Here is a 14,829-nt window from a genome sequence, read left to right as displayed (position 1 = left end):
GCACCACCCGCTGCTGTCACCTCAATCTAGAGCGGATTAACCTAGAAGGGAAATGGCAGGAGAATGGAAGAGGAAACGTGCGGTGTTTGTCAAAGACAAGGCACCGATCTAGGTGAGATTTGGTTTACTTCTCAGACTCTGGGCACGCTGGCAGGCCTCGTGATTCGTGTTACATGCACAGCAGGTGACCACCTCCTCCTGGGCAATAAGGCCTTCACTCAGCGTCACATCCCATCCAGACCGAGCCCGATCTCATGGCAAGCATCCCATCGTAGATCTCCCCCCCAACGTCATGTTTCAGATAATATGCCTTGACGGCTAAATTTGGTACGAGACAAGGTATCTAATAAAATCGGGACAGCTCCCGCAGGGCTGTAGACGGCTGTATTGTGCCGGATGGGGTGTAGCTCATTTATTCCGCCCAGATTAACGCCATTGTTTCCCCGTGTCAAACCACATTCAACACCACCACCGCCAGACCTCAGCCCACCCATCACGAAGGCATCGACCTGAACTCTCGGCCTTCCCATGTTTGACCCTGGCGATGGGGTCTTTGCTTTGGTGCTTTGATTCATCGCTGCCCCCTTTCTGAGAGGGAGTGCTGTTCTCAGTGGTAGTGGTCGTCTTGAGGACGTTTTCGTGTTTGTAGGCAGCTCAGCTGCCTTGACCAACCCGTCTCGCGGGCAAATTAAAGGTATTATATGATGATATTCATCCAGACGAGATGGCCTGTACATTGTTAGACATCATACACCTCTTGCCGATCATCAATAAACACTTACTCGGAGTAGCTTCGTCCTTGCGCCGACAGTATCAACTCCAAGCTGCTGCAGATCCGCGTCACTTAGACGAGAAACCTGCGCCGGAGACATTCCAGTCAGGCAATTTTCGTACTTGTGCAGCCTCAACGCGCGGAGCCATTTGGCTACCCATCTAGGGTCTTGGGAGTTGTGAGGGAACGCCGGCATCGGCCACTTGGGCTTTGTTCCGGGCTGAATGAGGAGGTCCTCCTGTCGACGCCAGAGATCCCGCTTGCGGTCCTTGAGGGTTTGGATCAAGGGCTCGATCTCGCGGAGACACGGTAGCTCGGCGATGGATGTGAGGGCGGCTGTTCGTTCTTCGTCGTTGAGGACTGAAAACCACGTCTTGATGATGTCCATCTCCTCCCCCACCCTTTCGCTGTCGCTCTGCGAGCTAACATGGGAACGGAAGGACAAGGATGGAGAGCTGGATGCTGACCCCGAGATGGAGCTTGAGAAACTAGAGTATGAAGACATTGTGATGGGCGAGTGGATGTGATGCAGATGATGAGTCTGAATTAAAGAAGAAAGGAAGCAGAAGAAGAAGCTTTGTAGGATCTCGAAGAAATATATTTCGAAGCAAAAAGACAACATATGCGAGCAAGGCTTACGAGTTGGCTGGATGTGGTCGATTGATCAGGGCTATGGCGTGGTCTATCTGACGGCGACAAGGGACGCCTGGGAGCAAATCACCTCAGGTCATAAGGTTGTTGGAGGGGGATTGAGCATGTATTTATTAGGGTGTGCTCCTGAAGGCGAAATGAACCAACGATTCTCGTCTCAGGCCGCCCTGACTTGGACGAGCAACGTTCGATCCCCTATCTAATCAGAGATAGATGACAGGCCGTCTCATGCGACACCCTTGGGAGTCTGGCCAAGCTCGCCCTGATCGTGGCAAGATTCACGAAAAGACGAGATTTCATCTTTTCCTTTACAATGAGAATATTCATCTTTGACTCTTGAGCGGGATATGAGCAAGTTATCCTTGGTAGTGCGCTCCACACGTCTTCACACCAAAATGCTGTCCAACGACATCCATCCCCAAGATCCCTGGCGCACTACTGTGTCAAGGGTTTGCCCAGCTTTGGACGCCCCAATCATAACTAGCTCAAATCGATCAAAGTCTTGGGAATAATCACATCTTTTTGTGCTCTAATCCTTACAAGTGTCCAAGATCTGAGATGCGCCACAAACGGTTCGTGGGGGCCGTGAGCGGGTTTAGCTGGCCATGCAGGCGCCTCCAACTCTAGACATGCATGTTCTTTTCAGTACCGAACGCTAGGCTCCTCTCAAAGATTCTCGGAAGCATCTGGATCTTAAGTCGGGACCTTGTAAAAACGGTACTTGAGTGTTCCGAGTCCCGATCTTGGTCTGTTGGTGTTTTCGATCGAGTCTCTAACTCTACTAAAAGATGACTCGTCATGATATCTTCACTGGCCAGGGTAAGCACCTTGTTGACTCGCCAAGTATGACATCTTTTCGCATATGATTCAGTAGTCTAATTCGATTTATAGGTTCGTTAATCCTTTAGCATCATGTTTCCAGAATGCTCAATGTGTGTGTGCTTAAAATGACATCTCCCCCAAGGGTATCGTTAAAACAATGCAGTTGAAGCATCAATGCTTCCAATCCTGTAAACAACCTTTAACTTCCGCAACATGGCCCAATCAACCACAGCAGACCGTCGTCTCCTCGATACCCTTGGGCTTGCTCTCGTCACCTTCCATCCCCTCAAGATCAATCTTGACCACCAACCAGTCGCAAAAGAACTTGCCCAGGCCGCTGCCGATGAAGATGCAGATGATGACATATCCGTTAAAGTACATGGCAAGCAGCATGATGATGTAGGCGCCCGCAAATGTCACGGCGTGGATGATGGAGCGCACCAGCTGCTGCAGAGGCGAGGCCCGGTAGGTGAGGGTTTGCCGCGTGGGCATGACGGCGCCGGTGCAGCCCGCAGCGGCCATGGCGACGCCGTGAGTTGTTGCCTGGCGGTGGAATTGCCGCTGTAGTAGGGCATCATACTCTTTGCCCATGCGACGGAAGAATTCGACAAGGACGACCAGCAGGATAACGCCGATGCAGGTGGCAACCATCATGCCTGAGTTCTGGATTTGCCATGATTCGGCGAGGAAACACGCATCAATTGTGTTCCAGTTCCAAAGCATCTATGATATTGTAAGTTCACCGTCCATAACGTTTCTTGGATGTCCTTACCTCCACCTTGCACGCAGCACCACCGCTATCCATGTTTCCCATGTCGTGGCTCATCTTGAATGATTGTTTGCGCGTCCGCAACGAGCTGTTCAGAGGACGATGATAATGAGCCGGAGTGAGGTGCAAGACAACGACCGTCTACACGATAGCAAGACGATATGGTCGGAGCCGGGTCAGCCACGGGGGGTTGAATGTGGGCGCGAGTGTTTAATACGTCTCAAGACCTAGAGCCGAGTTCGTCGGCCAACTTCCAGTTATGGGTAATGTGGAGAAGGCGGACGGATTTGGGGGGTAATCCAGCAATTAAGACCCTGGTGAGAAGGATTGAGTTGGTTCCAAGACTCGGGACGAGAAGAAGGATGGATGTGATGCAGCCGCAGAGACAAGGAGAGGCTCCTGACTGAGCCAAAGACGACTCGGCAGTTATTAATAATGGATTTTAATCCATGATACGAGGGTAACACAACCTGACAGAGAGTGAAGCCAAGAAACTCAGAGCGGAGGTTGATTCTCCAAGAGCGGAGCCCGGTGGAGCCGGAGGTCGGACGGCCCCACCCGTAGACCCCGGGAAAACGTGCTCATTCCTGCTCAACTCCATCTTTATCGTCTCGCCATGGACATCACCAACAAAGCGCAGCGTCGCAATGCTCATCTTTTCCCTCTTTTCTGGGCTGCGTCGATTCATCAAGGTCAGACTGACCGATCCTCCACTCGTAGTTTGAGCAAATAAGCAGGAGCATCATTCCCGATCCGGCCTGGCTGCCGCGTCCAGGGTCTCGCCCTGTCCTTAGAATCTATCTCTAAACCCGCTCAGTCATGGATGTCGTTCGTTTGTTCAGTCCCGCCAACCTGGCTCCTCGGTGGAGACGCCGCCGACGGTTCGATTCTTATTTCTATGGCATCACGTCCGTCGCCATCTTGTTCGCCATTGCCGATCCGTCTTGTCCCTCGCGGCTTGTTGCACCACTGCTCCACTGGATTTGGAGCTGACCATATAATTTCTTGTCCACTGTCGACGTGACTTGACCTTTCTTGTTCTTGACATTCTCCAAAACTCATTGTCGGACAAGAATCATTCACCATGGAGTCCCTACACCAGCTGGGTGCTCGCCACATCCAGAACATGAGCGAGGCCAAATCCCTCGAGCCTCATTGGGGATACGCAGACCGAGCCGTCCCTTGCACAAACGATAAAGGCTCTTGCGAGTATCTTGATCTCGTCTACTATGCCCACGACCTCGGTATGCTCTATACCGGCATCTTCTGGGGCACCATCCTCGCCATCCTCTTCGTCTGGGCTATCCTCCGACATGTCGGCCGGCCATCGGCTCCGCCTACCATCTCAAATCTGAACCCCAAGGCCGGTTTCGCCAAGGTTCGTCGCAGCATCGCTGCCATGACGCGCAAGTATTTGCTCCCGGACGCGGCCCGGTTCATCTTTGGCCGCACTACTCGCGTTCAGGTGGTCATCCTGCTCACGCTTCTGGGCTATCTGACCATCTGGACTTTCGTGGGCATGTCCTATCAAAAATGGATCACTCCCGTCAAGGACATGCCGGGCACTTACAACACCCGCACGAGTCTCGGCCCCTGGTCCGACCGTATCGGTACTCTGGCGTATGCCTTGACACCTCTCTCTATCCTTCTGTCCAGCCGAGAGTCGATCCTCTCCCTCATCACTGGCGTCCCTTACCAGAGCTTCAACTTTTTGCACCGATGGTCGGGCTACATCATCTTTATCCAGAGCGCTCTCCACACCATTGCTTGGTGCATCGTCGAGATTCGCCTGTACCAGCCCCAGCCTACAGTTGGTATCGAATGGATCACACAGACTTACATGATTTGGGGCATTGTGGCCATGATTCTTCTCACTCTGCTTGTCCTGGGAAGCACTCCCTGGGGCATTCGTATGACGGGCTACGAGTTCTTCCGCAAGTCTCATTATGTCCTTGCCATGGTCTACATTGGAGCTTGCTGGGCTCACTGGAAGGCCCTCAAGTGCTTCCTCCTCCCTGCCCTCCTGTTGTGGTTCGTCGACCGTGGTTTCCGACTCCTTCGATCTGCCTATTTGCACTATCACCATCTCCCCAACGGCAGCATGGGCTTCCAGGCTTCCCAGGCTGTCATTACCCGGTTCCCCGACCCAGAGCATGGTGATATCCTGCGACTCGACCTTGAGAACAACCAGGACCCGTGGCAAGTTGGTCAGCATTACTACCTCTGCTTCACCGAGAGCAGCATCTGGCAGTCCCACCCCTTCACGCCCCTGAATGCTCCTATCGTTGTGAAGGGCGTTGTGAAGCACTCGTACATCATGCGTGCTAAGAAGGGCGAGACTAAGAAGGTGGCCGAGTTGGCAGCCAGGAAGCTGGAGAACTCTGAGAAGGCAGCCACATCTGTGATCCTCACTGGTGCATATGGTGAAGAGACCATGGACGAGATCGCCCCCGACACCAACATTATGTGTGTCGCCGGTGGCACTGGTATCGCCTATGTACTCCCCGTCCTCCTCGAACTCGCACGATCACCCATTTCCCGAGACCGAAAGATTGAGCTCGTCTGGGCCATCCGCCATGCCACCGATGCTGAATGGGTCCACGAGGAGATGGAGCTCCTCCAACAGGCCCGAAAGGCTCTGAACCTGAAGATTCGAGTGTACGCAACACGAGACGTTGGTAGCGGCCCCCTGCCCCGAGAGAAGGACGAAAAGGCCGCGACCGACGGCGCCATGCAGGTTGGCTCATCATCATCGTCGGACGTGGATGAGGACTGCGCGTGCGGCACTGATGTCCCTGTCGCAAAGATTGGTCATGGCACCGTCGACGAGGACCGACACCCCAACCTTCCCAAGCTTGTCAAGGACTTTGTGAGCACCACAGTCAGAGGTCCCACGGCGGTTTTCGCCAGTGGCCCTGGAGGCATGATTAGCGACTTGCGGACGATTGTGGCTGGGTGCAACTCCGGCAGTAAGGTATGGAAGGGCGAGGAGCGATTCGACGTCAAGTTGGTGTGCGACGACCGACTGGAATGGTAGGCGACGAGATGAAGGGGATTCGAAAACTTTGCTTTGCTTTAAGATACCACTCTGCATTTCTCGCGGCGCTTTTCAAGCTGAAATATGTACATAATTGAAGGGCAGCATCGACTGCGCCATGTCTATAACATGACTTTGAGACCCAACCGTTGATGACCTATCTTGATGTGATGAGATACATTTACCCTGCCGTGATTCCTGCTGGCCGTGTCAAGTCGAGTTTCAAGTGTTTACACATCACATGACACGACAGAAGCTCTTTTGTACATGAGAACCTGTGGAACCCGTGGGCCTAGCTCCATCATGACGATGATGAGCTGGTTGGATGAGATGCCTTCTTGGGCGACACCTTCAACTTCGACTAGTGGCCGCATCCCAACTTGTCGGAGCTCCAAGCCGCGCAAGCTGTAACCGTGCCTGGTAAGGCAAGCAAGCACCAGCTGCAACCGCGCCACTCACACCGAGAAGCCCGCATCTTTAGAAGCCATGACGCGCTCCACCCCGCAACAATGGCCATAACTCGGTGAAGCTGTCAGACATCATGTCATGCCATCCACGGATTGGACGGCTTACAACAAATACTGTACATACTGTTACCCAGAGAGCTCCCAAGCACACGGGGATGTCCCATGCGAGAAACATCTTTCCCCCACGGGTCGTGTCCCCATTGGCAGTTTAGCCTGAATTCCAAAGTCATGATGGGTCCCCAGCTTTTCGCATTTATCCCCCCTCTCGTTCCATCGAGTACCACCACGCCTCGCAGTTCAGTTGCAGAAAACGAGTGGTTAAAACCTCACCGCATCTCAGATCTCCTTTTTCTCTTCCCATTCATCGTTCTCTTGTGCTTGGTGGAAGAAAGAAAGAAAACATAAATAACACTCGCATCCCCTCCACCCCACCATCATTATCATTTCACCCCGCCTTAAAGTGATATCATTCAATCATGGCCGACGCTCCCATCTCCTTCATTCCCCTCGGCGCCATCGTCCAGTCCCTGGTCGTCAAGGGCATCAACATTGTTCAGGGTTTCGCCAACCAGGAGGAATATGAAAAGTACAACTCGCCTTACTTCGGCGTCACTGTAGGCCGTGTCGCAAACCGCATCAAGGGTGCCCGCCTCGATAGCCTCAATGGCAAGGAGTACACCCTCGCTGCAAACAATGGCCCTAACCACCTCCACGGTGGTGAGGTCGGCTGGAGCAAGCGCGTCTGGGACGGTCCCAAGCCTGTTGGCGTCCGTGAGGTCCCTGGTATTGAGAACCTTGAGGGTGGCGAGAGCGTTGCCTTTACCCTCACCAGCGAGGACGGCGATGAGGGTTACCCCGGTACCGTGGAAGTGACTGTCGTCTACACGACTGGCATCCAAAAGGCTGAAGGAAAGGAGGTCACCATTCTTGCCATGGACTACGAGGCCAAGCTCATCGACGGCGCTGATGAGACCGTCATCAACATGACCAACCACTCCTACTTCAACCTCAGCGGCCAGGAGACCATCGACGGCACAAACATCACCCTCCCAACCAACAAATACCTCGCTGTTGACGAAGGTCTCATCCCCACTGGCAAGATCGAACCCTTCCCAGGTGTCAACGCCAATGAGGCCGTCCTCATGGGAGTAAAGGAGCCCAACATCGACCACTGCTTCGTCCTCAACACGGACCCCTCCTCAGTGCCCCTCGACACCCGCTCCGAGCCCCTTAACCTCAACCTCAAGGCCCACCACGCCGGCGCCGGCGTCAACCTCGAAGTCCTGAGCACTGAGCCCACTTTCCAGGTCTACACTGGCTCCGGCATCGACGTGCCCGAGGTTAATGGCAAGGCTGCCCGTATTTCGCGCAGCGGTTTCTGCTGCGAGCCTGCGCGCTATGTCAACGCCGCCAACGTCCCCGAGTGGAAGAATATGGTCCTGCTTAAGAAGGGAGACACGTACGGCGCCAGGATCGTGTACAAGGCCTGGGCAGACTAAGTTGGATATCTCGTAGGATATGAAATGAAAAAAAATAAAAAAAAATGAAAGAAAACCAATTGGATAAGCACGATTTTATGAACGCCTAGCTAGGTATTATGAGAAAAATTGGAAACAAAACCCTTGAGGCAGCCTCCCGATTTTACTGCATTTTGTTAGTGTACAGAGCCCATCATGATACATCTCGTCACCCCTGAACCTCCAACCTGTGGACATCGCTCAACGCCATGAGAGTGATACGAAAACCCCCTTACCCAAACCTCACTCGGAGTCGCTGTCATCCCCCAAAAAGGCCAAATCGGCCCGCGCCCTCTTTCGTCTGGCGGCGTACGTGTTTTCCTCCTCCTCGGCGTCGTCGTCGCCGCCACCGCCGGCATCGCTGCCCTCGCTCTCAACAACCTTTGCTTGCTTGCTCTTGCTGCGGCTCGCCCGGCCTCGGCTCGCCACACCCCAGAGGGCATTCATCTCTTGCGCCGCCTCGGCCTCAGCCATGAGCTCTCGTCTCTCCTTGATCTCACGGGCCTTGGCTTCGGAGAAGCGACCCTCCATACCGATCTCGGTGAGCATCTTCTTGAGGTGGCGGATCTTGGCCTTGGGGTCGTCGCCGTACTTCTTGAGCTCATTATGCCACAACTTACGGACGCCGCACTTGGTAAGGTGAGACTGAAGTCTCTTGATCTCTTCAGTGTTGGGGTCTTCGGCCGTGGTGGTGGTGCTCTTCTTGGTGGCGGCGGCCTTGGGGACTTTGGCTGGCTTGCTGGTAGCTTCCTTCTTGTCCTTTCTCTTCCGCTTGGGCTTTACGGGTTCATCAATCACATCCGAGTATTCTTCTTCCTCGTCAACCGCTGGCTTGTCGTCTCCGTTCTCATTCGTAGTTGGCTTTTCGTCGTCATCTGGCGTTTCGTGTGATGTGGAAACAGTTGGCTCCTCTGGGGCAGCTTCGCCATTTTGAGCCTGCTCATCTTCGCCCTCATCATCTGAAGCGGGCTTTCCGCTGTCAGACTCCATGTCGACATCCTCATCGTCGGAAATGACAGGCTTGGCCTTTGCCTTTGCCTTGGCCTTAGGCTGGCGCTTTGCTGGCGCTCGCTTCTTCTTCTGAGGTTTTTCTTCCTCACTTAGCTCGCTGAGTTCACTCAACTCACTCAGTTCACTTGGCCCCGATTCCACCTTCTTGGCGGGCTTCTTGGGCTTGGGAGCTCTCTTCTGGCGTTTGGGCTTTGGCTGAGGGGACTCGATTTCTGATGAGCCACGCTTCACACCTTTCTCAGCCTCATCATCTGAGGCCGCCTCAGCTTTGCTGTCGGGAACCCATCCATCAAGGAGCTTCTCCTATATGTGTGTCAGAGGGTGGAGTATGAGATGGTGTTTTGAGCAACTTACTACACGCGCCTTGATGACATCTTTACTCTTCTTCTTCCATTCACCGCTTGCGAAGAAACCGTCGTCGAGCCCTAAATCCTCCTCTGCCTGCTTGCGAACCTTGTTCACCGAAGTGTCATCGGGGGCGGCACGATAGATTTGGTAAGTTGCGTCGAGAAGCGCCTGCTCAATATCGTCATTGGACGGCGCCATGGCTGAAAATATTCCAAGTCAAGAAGATGTCGCAGTTTTTCTTTGGTTTAGTTGTAGATGAAAATAGTTGATGCGCTGAAGGGAGAAACGTGACCATAATCTTCTAGTCTGAAGTCGCAGTCGCGTTGATGAGACGCGACCAGTCGAGGTACGAGTCTGTCTGAGCTCAGGTCGACTTTTGTGGGGATGTTTGCAGTGCTCAGCGGGGCCTGAGCGTCAGCCAATCACGGCTCTTTTCAATAGTAGCAATGGCATTCCTCACTTCCGAGGGCCATGGGGTAAAATTGTGCTTGTCACGAGTCTTGCTTCGCCTCTGATGCGAGCATAAAAGCTCGAGTTGCTTGTTCCATTTTATGCAATTCAATGTCATCACCGATACGAATAACCCCTTGTTGCCGTCGGATTTAGAGTAGTGGAGTGGCTGGCTTGGCGTTCTCTCTCGGCCGGGAGCTCTCACGCTAGAATTCTACTTGCTTCAACTACATCACTTGTTTGTCACCATCAACCATCATGTCTGCTTCGCTTGCTCCCGAGTGCAATGAGGTCAAGGAGTAAGTCATTATATGGCCATGCTTTACTATTCCAGCTGACCTGTCTAGACGATATGACACCTGTTTCTTGAAATGGTACAGCGAGAGTAAGATTTCCGTTGCCACCGTCGCCGCATGATACTGATGAGTGCAGAGTACCTCCGGGGACAGGAAAAGGACAATAAAGAATGCGCCAATCTTTTCAAGGACTACCAAAATTGCCTAAAGGTGAGTTTTGGGGGTGCTCGGGGTCTCATACTCGCTAATACCCTGGCATAGGGTGCTCTAAAGGAGCGAGGGATCGATAAGCTGGTGGCGGAGGCCCGGGAAGAGAACAGGGAGAACGATTTGAAGCATCTCGGACCAAAAAGTTTGCCCCCTTCCCATTACTTTATACTGATAAAAAAATATTGACATTTCTATTAGAATAAGAGTCGATAATGTCCAGATTACATCGGTGAACGGCGTTACGGAACCGAAGAATTGGTGGTTTGCACAAGCTTTCGGATATGGGGTAGATTTCTCGGATACGCTCAGTCCTATATACTCACTACTCTTCATATGCATACAACATCAGTAATTGTTCACTCAAAAGCTCCCTGACCTTGATATCCCATCTCATCATCATGGCCTCGACCAGGCGATTGCACGTGATTCCAAATTGGACACTCTGCGGCCCACTTTTGACTCTACAATTAGCGGTTGACGTTGCTCGAACTAGACGACGACGCGCACGTAGCTCTTTCGCTCTCTCACTCGCAGATGCAGGGGCAGCCAATCCAATCAATGCATCCAACCCTCTTTCTGCATTGATCGAGCTGGCAGTTCCATTCGTTTGACCTGTTTATTTGGTTTGGCAGTTAATCACTAGACGGCCAGAGGAAGGATCTAATCTCGTCTGCTCCTTCTCGCTTCCTTGTGCCTCTTCCCATCGCCAAGACACAAACCCATTCGCAAGTCCCGCCGGCAGCCCACCTCCACGGCTTGGCGAGTCGAGTCCCCCAACTTCTTCACCCCAAAACTGCCACCAAACGAGGACGGCATGTACTGCCACGAGCAATAGCGCTTCTATGCACCCCTTTTCCGTCCTTACGCTCGGCATCTTCGTCGCTGGCTACATCACTGCCCGCTGGGACCTTGTTACTCGCCTCTATGAACTTGCCATCTTTGCTTGGGAAAACGGAGTTGTCGTAAGTACAGCTTTGCGATCTCCAATGCCTAGCTAACACATGCCCAGACGCGCGCGACAAAGGCCTTTGCTGCCCTAACCATTCTTTTCCTCGCCGTATTCGCTCCCACCGTACTGCTGGCCACTCAAGAAACGAATCTGGTACGCCCCGTCCCCGCTCGACGCCGATAGAGGGCTAACAAGTTGGACCCAGCATCCACGAGAACCTAGGACGGGTATCTCTGCGCGAGAGCAGCTCAGACGACGAGGTTCCTTTTAGGCGAATTGCGCCGGTCGATATACATAGTCGCTTGTCATGGTAGAGCATGATGGGTTGATGAGAGTGTTCTGGCCGACAGACATTCCTAAGTCGGATCGTCCTGGTGTCGTGGTGGGATGGCGCAATTCCATTTTGGATGTCTTTGTCGTGGCCATCCTTGAAGATGTTGACGTCAGTAACACTCTGCGACTGCAGAAACTCAACACTGACATTCTCTAGGCTAGGATCACCGAGTCGCATCTCAAGGCTGGCACCTTGTTCCGCAGCGAGGCTTATCCAGCCAGCCAAATCAGCGATATGTGCGGACATGGTTCAATGCATGTCCTTGGCCTCTCGAACGCCCCCGATCCAAGCTTAGCCGATCCATCTTGGCTTTGCGCGACAACAAACACGAACCCGAGAGTGCCAAAAATTACTTGCCTTCGAGCCGTCAGTGTTCAACTTATCCTCTACGATCGACCCTATCCTCAAGGGATGCAATACATATCACTGAACCCAATTGCTCTTGCGCTTGGCCGTGATGGATCGCAGTTGGATAACGCCATCGCATCGGAGGGAGAGGAGGAGACTCGGGAACGTGAGATGAAGGAGGAGAAGCGCAAGCTCGTCGAGAAGCTCAAGCTACACACAATCTCGAAACGAGTACCCTCCGCCCGCGACAAAGCTTTGCCAAAGATCATCAACCAAGTCAATTGGTCCTGGGAGCTGGAAAAGACGCTGCAGAAGAATGCCGGGCGCATAGGGACGAGACCTCGACGCAGCCTCAGTGTTTCAGAGCGTGTCGTGGAGACTGCTTCCACCATGAGGAACTATGTCCTCCTGCAACTGTGGACGTGGTGTACTCTGTATATCTTCCCCATTGGGCAGCAGGCCCTAATCCTTGGGCTCATGGGTTACCGGATCATGACAGAGATGTTGCTCTTGTTGCTCGAGTTCCGGATCAAGCCTGGGTACGCAGCATTGAAGGACATTTCGGCCACAGCTCAACAAGTTGAAATACGCCTTCAACAGTTTTGTTACTGGCCGATGCAGTACATGACGCTACGGCAACGCAAAGACAATTGGGCGAGCGTCACCACGAGCCATCCAGACTACATCCGATTCTACAACAGCTTGTGGCTCGTTGCCAACGACGTCATTATTGGCATTGCTCTCGGCTCATATATTATTGAGAATGCCGACTGGGTAGCGACACAAATCGGCAACTTGCTTCGCGCATATACCGTCGATGCGCTACAGAGCAGCATATCATGGTTGATGGGTTGGCCTGCTGGCCTCAAGCTCAATGGAGAGTTAGCTGCCTTTTTGGGGGATCTCTTCCTGTGGGTCATTGATTACTGGTCTAGTAAGTGTTGGTTATCGATTTGTGTGATGCATCAGCTAACAGTGCCAGGCTGTATCGAGACTCTGACTCCGGCGCTGCCCAAGATGGTGTGGTTCATAGGATTCTCTTCCTTTGCTGGGGCAAGCATGCCCATTGCTATGTTCTCGGATATGCTCTCCACGTTGACTATCCACATCTATTCGTTTTATTTGGCGTCTGGGCGGATATATCACTGGCAGCTGACCATCCTGCAATCCCTGTTTCACCTCTTTCGTGGCAAGAAGCACAACATTCTTCGCAATCGTATCGACTCTTGCGATTATGATTTGGATCAGCTCCTTGTCGGCACCATCCTCTTTACTCTGCTCTTCTTCCTCTTGCCGACAGTTGCCGTCTTTTACCTCAACTTTGCCATTGCCAGGATGGCCATCATCTCTCTCAAGGCCGGGTTCGACACGGCTCTGTCTTGCCTGAACCACTTTCCGTTGTTTGCGCTCATGTTGAGAATAAAAGACCCAAGGAGACTGCCAGGCGGCATTCGGTTTGAACTTCGAGATACCCACGATTATAGACATGATACCACGAGCAGCGCTGATGGACCACCCCCTACCTCGGTCATCTATCTCAAGGTTAGTATTTCCCGTTGAACACTCACGAACTTTTGCTAATCATCCTAGTCAATTCCTTTGACGTTTCGAATAATGTTCAACCAGTACTTCCAAATGGCCAACCGCATTAGGAAACACTACTTATCACCAAAGGTCTTTTTCTGCCTCCTGACGGGCATGTTTGTGCCACCTATCAACCGTAAGAACTTGTATAGTCTTCAGTACAGCATGCTGCCAGCGCGAAGGGCCACTATCCGAGAGATGTGGAGGGTATTGAATAAGCCACGGCCAGCGAAGAAATTTCCACTCCCGTATATCCCCCCGTTACCCAACGGTGGAAGACGGGCATCAGCGAACATTGGGAGGACTAGATAAAAAAGCATAGAGTCAGAAACTAGAGTTTTAATGGATAATAAACAGCGAATCATTCAATCAATCGGTATTACATGGAACAGACCGCACTGCTGAAGTTAGTAGGACAGCCCAAGAACCGGAAAACAGCTTCCAGTTTCTCTTGTCCCTGAACAACAATGGTCGTTTTTCGATCAGAAAACTGTTCTCAGGCTGTTACCAGTCGCCTGTTCCCATTGGTATGGCGAGTATGATATGATACTCAAGAACACAGCGTAGTTGAGAACAAAGGGCAGGGACAAGACATTCCATAAATCTCCCAACATCCGCACACCAGGAGATGGCTGTGAACCATGCCCAACATACCGTCCTAGGTAAATAGGTGAATTCATAAGAGGAGCGACATAAATATCCCGGGTGCATATTCTTAGCCAACATGTTTCGTATCTACAAAACACCCACACCCCTTCCCGACACGTCTCCCTCCCCAAACATGCCTTCTCCCGTAGACAAGGACAAGCCCTTGCCGGACCTACCCCAGCGAGACATGTCCCTACGAAACCTGCCATTCTTTCGCAATGTCGTCAGGCCTCGGTCCACGAGAATTCCGGTTCCCCTCATTATTCTTACCACGCCGGAGGGAGTTAGAATGTCAATTAGAGACGCTCCGCTTTGGAGGCCGATGCAACGTCAGGTTCCAAAGACGTCGTCAACGGTGGGGTTCAGGGGTGATGCGCAGGGCAGGATGACAGCTGACTATAGCGTTGGGAGTCGTACTTTCAATAGAGGATGCGAGTTTGGTGGTCACAAATGTCGATCATCTTCCAGCTCTTCTCACTGTCACTCTCAGTCTCGGGATCGTCGTTAGTTGCACTCCGTTTCTTTGGACGAGAAGACAAATGAGTATATCCTGCACTCTGTTTGGGGATAGCACCCGTCGGTAGGTTTGATTCCTACTATGACAGCTCTTACACCG

At 52.5% G+C, this 14,829-nt stretch overlaps 6 protein-coding genes across 6 annotated transcripts; 3 read left to right on the top strand and 3 right to left on the bottom strand.

Annotated features, from left to right (window-relative positions):
• Positions 1 to 296: 296 nt before the first annotated feature.
• Positions 297 to 1,324, bottom strand: NECHADRAFT_100005 (uncharacterized protein). Its single transcript, XM_003051589.1, has 2 exons — positions 783 to 1,324; positions 297 to 729 (listed from the first exon to the last, which is right to left on the bottom strand). The coding sequence occupies exons 1-2, from the start codon at positions 1,275 to 1,277 to the stop codon at positions 712 to 714; spliced, it is 513 nt and encodes a 170-aa protein (XP_003051635.1). The 5' UTR covers positions 1,278 to 1,324; the 3' UTR covers positions 297 to 711.
• A 952-nt stretch (positions 1,325 to 2,276) lies between these two features.
• On the bottom strand, positions 2,277 to 3,188 carry NECHADRAFT_102541 (uncharacterized protein). The gene is made up of 2 exons (XM_003051588.1): positions 3,018 to 3,188; positions 2,277 to 2,968 (listed from the first exon to the last, which is right to left on the bottom strand). The coding sequence occupies exons 1-2, from the start codon at positions 3,069 to 3,071 to the stop codon at positions 2,468 to 2,470; spliced, it is 555 nt and encodes a 184-aa protein (XP_003051634.1). The 5' UTR covers positions 3,072 to 3,188; the 3' UTR covers positions 2,277 to 2,467.
• A 910-nt stretch (positions 3,189 to 4,098) lies between these two features.
• Positions 4,099 to 6,196, top strand: NECHADRAFT_68260 (uncharacterized protein; the record flags this gene model as incomplete). The annotated part of the gene is made up of 1 exon (XM_003052031.1): positions 4,099 to 6,196. One exon carries the CDS (start codon positions 4,099 to 4,101, stop codon positions 6,049 to 6,051), a length of 1,953 nt encoding a protein of 650 aa, XP_003052077.1. The 3' UTR covers positions 6,052 to 6,196.
• A 798-nt stretch (positions 6,197 to 6,994) lies between these two features.
• Positions 6,995 to 8,017, top strand: NECHADRAFT_38340 (uncharacterized protein; the record flags this gene model as incomplete). Its single annotated transcript, XM_003052030.1, has 1 exon — positions 6,995 to 8,017. The coding sequence occupies one exon, from the start codon at positions 6,995 to 6,997 to the stop codon at positions 8,015 to 8,017; it is 1,023 nt and encodes a 340-aa protein (XP_003052076.1).
• A 261-nt stretch (positions 8,018 to 8,278) lies between these two features.
• On the bottom strand, positions 8,279 to 9,592 carry NECHADRAFT_78893 (uncharacterized protein; the record flags this gene model as incomplete). The annotated part of the gene is made up of 2 exons (XM_003051587.1): positions 8,279 to 9,349; positions 9,401 to 9,592. 2 exons carry the CDS (start codon positions 9,590 to 9,592, stop codon positions 8,279 to 8,281), a joined length of 1,263 nt encoding a protein of 420 aa, XP_003051633.1.
• Positions 9,593 to 10,102: 510 nt separating this feature from the next.
• On the top strand, positions 10,103 to 13,932 carry NECHADRAFT_60009 (uncharacterized protein; the record flags this gene model as incomplete). Its single annotated transcript, XM_003052029.1, has 11 exons — positions 10,103 to 10,143; positions 10,192 to 10,229; positions 10,277 to 10,350; positions 10,402 to 10,492; positions 11,115 to 11,118; positions 11,186 to 11,312; positions 11,360 to 11,452; positions 11,616 to 11,741; positions 11,790 to 12,915; positions 12,964 to 13,523; positions 13,572 to 13,932. The coding sequence occupies 11 exons, from the start codon at positions 10,103 to 10,105 to the stop codon at positions 13,875 to 13,877; spliced, it is 2,586 nt and encodes an 861-aa protein (XP_003052075.1). The 3' UTR covers positions 13,878 to 13,932.
• Positions 13,933 to 14,829: the final 897 nt, after the last annotated feature.

Source organism: Fusarium vanettenii (genome assembly GCF_000151355.1).
Source record: "Fusarium vanettenii 77-13-4 chromosome 4 genomic scaffold NECHAsca_3_chr4_2_0, whole genome shotgun sequence".
Classification (NCBI taxonomy): domain Eukaryota; kingdom Fungi; phylum Ascomycota; class Sordariomycetes; order Hypocreales; family Nectriaceae; genus Fusarium; species Fusarium vanettenii.
This window is presented reverse-complemented; position numbering and strand designations above follow the sequence as displayed.